General features: G+C 39.5%; 1 protein-coding gene across 1 annotated transcript in view; it reads left to right on the plus strand.

Annotated features, from left to right (window-relative positions):
- Positions 1-8,158, plus strand: part of CMYA5 (cardiomyopathy associated 5) — a 113,904-nt gene that overhangs the window by 57,095 nt on the left and 48,651 nt on the right. The window contains 2 exon segments of the mRNA XM_007471973.1: positions 1-6; positions 8-6,049. The exon segment at positions 1-6 is cut by the window's left edge and continues 3,730 nt beyond it. Of these exon segments, the coding sequence (XP_007472035.1) occupies positions 1-6; positions 8-6,049 (6,048 nt within the window).

Consider the following 8,158-nt stretch of genomic DNA (forward strand, 5'->3'; position numbering starts at 1 on the left):
TCAGATGGTAACATCTGTAGATAAGCATTCACTTCTCAAAGAAGACAAGGTAGCAATTAAAGCTAGTTCTTCTCCCACTGAAACTGCTGCATCCCAACGTCTGGCTTGGTCAGAAATAGGGAAAGAAATTAAATTTGATTTACCTGCAAGCATATCCTCTATACCAGAGCATTCTGTTTTGTCAAAGGTAGAAACTGAAGACATTAAACCTGGGTTGGCAGTAACCAAAACATTGTCTTCTCAGCATTCAGATGTATCAAAGGAAGCAAGGGTGGAAAACAAACAAGATCTTTCATTTTCTACAGTCTTCAACTCTGAATATTTGGATGTATCACAGAAAAAATATTCTATGTCTGCCTCAGAGATGTCAGGACCTGACCATGTGCTTTCGCTCAACCTAGGTGGTGAGATAAAGAAAACAGAAACTGAACTTCCTTCCTCACAGAACGTGTCACCTGCACTCAAATATATAGTTACAAAAGGCAAAGATGAGCAAACAGCAAGTTCTTTTCCTGAGTTAGAATATTTAGCATCAGAAGATTTAGCTTCAACATTACCACCCCTCTGTGGTGATAAGAGCAAACAGGCAATGGAGACACCTTGTATAGTTCAGAGAGATTTCCTGTCAGAAAAACAGGCTCTTGCTCTGGCACAGCTCTCTTTGGAACCTGAGAAGGAAGACAAGCCACATCAAGTATCAGAATTACCAAATTCTGGCTCTGAATTCACTGGTGGTTTAGGTAGGCAAAGTGAATCCATAGATACAAAACAAATAAAATCTCCCATAACTGAAACAGGGGATTCTGTCTTAGAAAAGGGCCTAGCTGAACTTAGGAGTAGAGGAGAAGGAAAAGAAGAAAACAGGGGACTTCATGTGTCAACTACAGTGCCTGAAATTTCAGAGGTTTCATCATGCCTTAGGGAGGAACCTCAGATTGAAGAAATTAAATCTTTCTCTCCTAAGGTAGTTAGCTTAGGATCAAGGGAAGCATTTACCTCTCTAGTTGAAGGAGACAACCCAGAAGAACTTCAGCCATACACTTTTTCTTTAAAAGGATTATCAGGAGAGTTGAACCATTCAGTTGACTTTAAAAAAGAAGGAAAACAAGAAATAAGCCTGTTACTGCCAACAGGAAATTTGAAGGCACAAGTGACAGATAATACTGTAACTAAATTAAATGAAGAAACTGACCAACCAAATTCATTTCATGTACCCCAGAGTATAACAGAGCCATCAAAGATTGCTTCTTCTGACCTCCCTGTGGAAGAAGAGAAGCCTGAAAAAGAACTTCATTCAGACCAAGCTGTTAAATTACCTGACGTAAACAGATCTTTTGCAGATAAACAAGATATGGGTATTAAACAATTTTTGTCTATGAAAGAAAATTTGCCTTTGGAAGAATCAAAATCATTTATGACAACTGAGCCTACAGATGTTAAAGAAACACACATGAAAGAGGCCTTTATTTCTCCAAAGGATGAAAACTGGGTGCTGAAAAAGCCAGAGAGAGACTTGGCAAGTCATCATGAAGAAAGAGTCCCTGGATCTGTGCAGCTGGGTTCCTCTGGTACCAGTGATCTGATGACAGGGCAGCTCAAGCCTGCTCTGTCAGAGAAAGACCACGCAACTGAAATCAGAAGGCAAATTCTGCCACATTCTGCAGAAGAATCTCACTTATTACAAGAACCAGTGTCTACTCTCGATACCTCTAGTGGTAACGTAGAGACTTTAGCAACCAAAACTTATTCTTCTGAAGAAATAAAGCTGGCCCCCAAACCAAAATCTTTAGTTCCAGCTGGAAATGTGGAGAGAAATGAAGCAGAAGGGAAGCAGATCCTTTCTTTAGTGGGGAGTGAAAGTTTGGTATCAGAGAAAGCAAACACAGAATTTTCCAGGCCTTGCAAAGGAGACAGCTGGGAAGAAATCAAAACACCATCTGAAAGAATCCTCCAGAAACCAGTGTCTGGCCCATCAACAGAAGAGGTCAAATCAGAAACTCTTCCCTTTCTTGCCAAAGCAGCCCATTTCCTGGCAGAAGAGGCAGAACTTGCACTGGGCAGTGAAAAAGAAGCACACAGACGTATATCTCCCTTACCTGGAGAAGAATCAAAAGTGGTTCAGTCAGAGGTTGTAGATGATGCTGAGAGAGGGAAACCAGCATCTGAAGTGAAAACACCCACACAAATAAAACCCCTCTCCTCAACCCAAGAAAATGAAGAACCTCAACCCCCAGAGTCATCTGAGGTCATACAAAAGCTGCCCAAGGAGCAGAAGGTAGTGGAGCCAGGCCTCTCTGAGGAAAAGGGAAAGAAAGGGATTTCATCTTTCACATCGTGGATGTCCAGTTTATTTTTACAATCAAGCACTCCAGATAACAAAGTTGCTGAAAAAGAAGATTTAGAAGCTCAGCCAAGCCCATCTGTAGAAAAAGCAGTGACTGTGATAGAGCCTAGAGGTCCTGCTCCAGCTGACATTCATGCAAATGAGAAGCCAGCGGATCATCTATTGCTAGAGGCCAAACCTGAAACTGCTGCAGAATCCACAGGTTCTTTAGTTAAATCTGGTGAAGGTCAAGACTTTCAAGAAAAACCCACATTGTTATCAAATGTAGAAGTTTTGCCACAGCCAAAATCCAACTTTGAGGCATCTAGTGAAGATTATGGGAAGAAAGAAGTCCTAGACTATTCAGAGGGAATGGACCTAAACTCAGTAGTTACTTCTGCTGATGGTGAGGGACATCTTAGAATTCAATCTTATTCTCCCATGGGTGAGAAATCCATTATGGAAGAAGCCAAAAATGCTGTTCGTCTTCATATCACTGATGGTAAAAGACCCCAGAAGCCAGAAATCTCCCCTCCATCTAAATGGAATATTTCTATCCTTAAAGAAGAGCCAGGAAGTGATCAAAAAGAAAAATCACTCTCTTTATTTGATGCAATAGATAAGGTGCCACAACAGCCAAAATCAGCTTCATCTAGCTTTGCAAGTAAAAATATCACAGAGGAATCAGAGAAGCTGCAGTCAATAATTTTGCCAGTAGAAGAATCTAAAGACAGTTTAATTGATCTTGGTGAAGACAGACTAGAGAAAGAGATGACAAAACCTACTTCCTTGAAAATTTCTGAAGAGGAAATAAAACTCCGATCTGTTAGCCCAACTGAGGAGAAAGGTAACTTGGGAATGAGGTCATATTCCTTGGAAGAAAAGAAGGTGCTGGCAGAAAAACAAGAAACGGTGGCCCCATTAGAGCTTAGAGGTAATAATGAAATAGGGAAGGCACAAATTACACATGGATCTAGCCCTATTAAATTGGAAGAACCGAAAGCTGCTACTGCGCTGCAGCAAGTCTATCAAAATGATGACCACAAAGAAAGATACAAAATTATTGAGGAGGGTAAAGGAGAAGATAAAGAAGAGCCGTCACATGCATTTTTAGAAGGAAAAGAGCAGCAGGAAATTCAGCCTTATTCCGTGAATATAGCCAGGCATATGCCTGAAGAGTCAGATATCTCTTTCAGTCATTCTTTGGGTGAAACTCAACCATTTTCATTAGTTAAAACTACAGAAATTACTGAAAAATCAGAAACCATGATCTCAGAGGCTCACCCAGAAATCAGGGAAACAAAGGCAGTAGGAACCCAACCACATCCATTAGAAGAACGTAAAGTTTTGGTGGGGAAAACCAAGACTTTCCTTCCAGTAGATCTTCCTTATCGTGATGAAATAAATGATCACTCTTTACCGAAGGAAGGAAGTCTGGTATTGGACAAGTCAAGCAGGGATGTGGTAAGTCACAATGAAGAAAAGGGACAGGTCACAGCGTCAGAGCTGCCAAAAGGTGGCTCAGTAGATACCACAAAAGAAAGTAAACAAGGATCTCCATCTAAAGAATCTGAAAGGATTTTAGATCCATGGTCAGAATTGACTCCAGAGAGGCATATGTTCCATACTATTCGAACATCTCAAGATCAAGCATCTGAAATGTCTGAACAATCTGTTCTTGTTTCAAAGTACCACTTGGAAGCTGTGGAAGATGCCCATGTAAATGAACCGCGCTCTTCAGTGAGCAGCAACTATGCTCAATTTATAACTAATGCATCAACAATCAGTATTGGTGACATGATTTCCAAGGAGCCTGAAGACACATATGTAAGAGATGAAGAATTTACAGTGACTAGTAAGCCAGCTGGACTTTCAGAAGAGCAAAAGAGTGCCTTCAGTGTCATTTCGGAAGGTTGTGAGATATTGAACATTCATGCTCCTGCATTTATTTCTTCAGTTGATGAGGAAGAAAGTGAACAAATCCAAGATAAGTTAGAATATTTGGAAGAGAAGGCCTCATTTAAGCCTGTACCCTTCCATGATGAGAGTGAGGCAGTTGCTTGCTATAAAACATTACAGAGTAAGTTAGAGGATTCTGATAAAAAAGTTACACCATCGAAAGAAGACCAAAAAAAGGAAACTCATACAACCAAAGAGGAGATATCCACAGATTCAGAAACTGGTGATTTAGCCTTTAATCAGCCTGAAATTCCCAGTGAAGAGGATTATTTTGAAAAATATACATTGATTGATTATAACATCTCCCCAGACCCAGAAAAACAGAGAACTCCATGGAAATTAAATGTTGAAGGAGAACTGTCAAAGGAAGTTCCAGGAGAAACTCTCTCTCTCCCAGAACGTTCAGAGGAAAGTGCCCTAGAATATGAATATGAATTGGTGAAATTAGATGAAAGTTTTTATGGACTAGAAAAGGACTACAGCAAATTATCTGACCCAGAGACCCAAAAGTCTTCGGTTATCCAAAAATCAGCTGACAGAGATGCTCCAAAGAGCATAAATAGAGATGTGGACTCAAAGTCACCTGGGATGCCTTTATTTGATGAAGAGGAAGGAGTTTTGTCACGAACCCAGATATTTCCTACCACTGCTAAAGCCATTAATCCTGAACTTCTGGAGGAGCCACCCGCACTGGCATTTTTATATAAAGATCTGTATGAAGAAGCAGTTGGAGAGAAAAAGAAAGAAGGGGAGACAGCTTCTGAAGGTGACAGTGTGAATTCTGAAGCATCATTTCCAAGCAGAAATTCTGACACTGATGATGGAACAGGAATATATTTTGAGAAGTACATACTCAAAGATGACATTCTCCGTGACACATCTGTAACTGAAAAGGACCAAGACCAAGGTCTAGAAGAAAAGCCAGTTGATAAGGATGATTCATACCAACCAGTAACTGAAGGAGGGGAAATTTGGGGGAGGTTTGGAACTATTTGCAGGGAGGAGAGTCTGGAAGAGAAACAGAAAGCAGCTTACAGGGAAGGAGAATCAGTAGGCCACGTGGAGGCTCTTGACAGTGTAGCTATGCAGAGGAAAGCTTCCATCATCGAGGAAGTCAGAGTGGTTACCCAGAGGGTAAGCTATGCGGTTCCATTTGAAGACACTCATCATGTCCTGGAGAGAGTAGATGATATGAGCAGCCAGACTAATGAAGCAGCAAATGCAAATCCAGAGGTCAGTCTGAATGTCCCCGTACAAGTGTCCTTCCCAGAGGAAGAATTTGCATCTGGTGCAACCTGTGTTCAAGAAACGCTGCAAGAAGAACCTCAAATAATGGTTCCCCCTGAGCTGAGTGAAGACCGGCTCTGCAGTAGCCCTGTTCAGGATGAGTATGAATTTGCTGAATCCCTGAATTACGAAGTGGTTACTCAAGACACTTTATCAGAAGAACTGTATTCAGAATCCACCCCTGAAGTTGTGTTATCTCAAGCAAAGGAATCCTCTGAACATGTCAGTGAAAATGAATTTGTGAGTGAGGTGGAACAAAGTGAGTCTGCTGGACAGGAAGAGTTGGACAGAGAGATGACAGAACAAGACCAGTTATCATCAGAGTTGGTAACCGAGAAGGAACAAAAGGAATTGAAAAAGTCCCAGATTGACACATATTGCCACACATGTAAAAGCCCAATTTCTGCTGTTGACAAGCTGTTTGGTACCCACAAAGACCATGAGGTTTCAACGCTTGATACAGCTATAAGTGCTATAAAGGTAAATAGATTTTAAAGCATACAAGTGTGTAATCATACATAGATTTTTAATTGGCTTTCTCATTTTCTCAATTTTAAAAAATGACCAATATTTGATACATTCATCTTTAGGCATAATAGTCTGAAAAAAACTAAGAATATTTCCCTAGTTGTTTAGTTAAGATCACTTTGACAAACATTTATTGGGTACATAGTATGTGCCAGGTATTTTTCTAGATTCTGGAGATACCAGGATAAATAACATGGGGCATTGCCTTTGAGGGATCTTATGACAGTAGCCCTTAACATTATCTAAAACAGGCAAATAATTTTAAATTAAAAAATATGCACTTGAGCATAAAGCACAATTTATTTTCTGTTATCTGCAATATCATCCTTTAAAAATACACATTTACATTATATTAAGCAATTTTATTGCAAGTTTTATAAAATACTCAAGACAGTAAGACATTTTAAATTTTGGTTTTCTCCACATTTCTTCTTTATTTATAAAATTGATGTTAGAAATGGAAAGCTTTTGCATTCCTTCTGGCTATGTCTATAGACTCCCAGTGTTAGAAAGTTAGTCACAACATATATCCTTATGTATGTGATTATAAGTATTCTACTCCCTCAGAGATACTATTGGAAGTCAAACATTTAGTCTTTAAGATTCTCATCTACCTTTCAGTAGCCTTCTAACTGGAATCTCCACTCTTATCTCATCAATGTATTCTCCATACAGTAGCCAGAATGATCTAAAATTGCAAGTAATAGCAAGAATTGAGCACTAACTGTGGGCCAGGCAATGTGTTAAGGTCTTTATATACAAGATATCTTTTAATCCTTATGACAACCCTGTCATTGTCATCGATTTGCAGATAATGACATGGGCTCAGATAGTTTAAGTCCAAGGTCATAGAAGACAGAACTAGGACTGGTACCCAGGTCTGTCTGATGCTAGAGCTCATGCCCTTGACTGTGTATCCATGTTGCTCTGCTTAGTGCCTTCCTAATGGTAGCAATTTTCAATATGATTATTCAGTTAGGTCACTGATAAATGATTGTCAGGCTCATTTTGATTCAGTAGGAAAACATTAGAATCTTGGCTTTTTTTTTTTTTCTGGAAAAGTCATCCTTCTCAACTGATATGATATTGGTTTTATATCTCCAGGGTGAAATTTTGTTGAAACTTTACCTGGTCAAGTTTGGGGTAGGGCATGGGTCTATTTCTTTTTGGAATCTCAGGCATTGGGATGCATCAACACCAGTGAAATATGCCCCATTCTTTGATGACACTTGGTTTTGTTAACTAACAACTACTGGGTACTGTCAGTAGAAAGAAGACTAGATTTTTTTTTAGCTTTCTTAATTATGTTTTGTTTATCTCCATGAGTTTTAGAAATTAAAAAAATAATTCTAAGTACTGTTAATTTAAAACAAATTTCAAAAGCAGGGAGATATGATGTCTCCTGCTTTAAAACCATTTTAAAGTTTTTTTTCTGGATCTTCTCCATACAGTATGAAGAGAAAGTGGAAAACAAATTGACTAAGCCAGAGACTTGCTTCGTTCATTAAATCAACTGTGAAGATTGAGTTGGTTGGCACATTTTAAAAATTAAATTAAAAAAATTGTCACTTGAGAATTCTCTAGCATCTTGTGAGTAGGCCATTTGTGATTATTCAGGAACTGATGGCTGCATTTGTAGATTATCCAGGTCCTGGCTTCTCCCCACCACTCCATCCCCTTTGTGGTGCCTTATCTTTTATCTGTCATTTGTTTTCTTCCTTCACTCTCTCCCTTCCTTCTTTCTCAATATTTATTGACCTTCCATTCCATGTCAAGAACTGTGCTAATCATAGAGAATGAAAACAAAACAAAAATAAAGGAAGATAGACTTGTTGCTCCCCCAGATCATACAGCATTGTGGGAGTACAGTGTTCTGAGACAGGAACCCTCTGGGAGTAAATGAAATGGTGGAGGGAGACTGGGAAGGAGGGGAAAGGTGTCCCAAAAGGGTGAAGCTTGGGTGGGCCTTAAGTAAGATAGAGTTCTTCTAGTAAACAAGGGCAGGGAGGACATTCTAGAGAAAGGGAATGCCATATAAAAAGGCACATAGGTGGGAAAGAG

Source organism: Lipotes vexillifer, unplaced genomic scaffold (assembly GCF_000442215.2).
Source record: "Lipotes vexillifer unplaced genomic scaffold, Lipotes_vexillifer_v1.1 scaffold83, whole genome shotgun sequence".
NCBI classification, from domain to species: domain Eukaryota; kingdom Metazoa; phylum Chordata; class Mammalia; order Artiodactyla; family Lipotidae; genus Lipotes; species Lipotes vexillifer.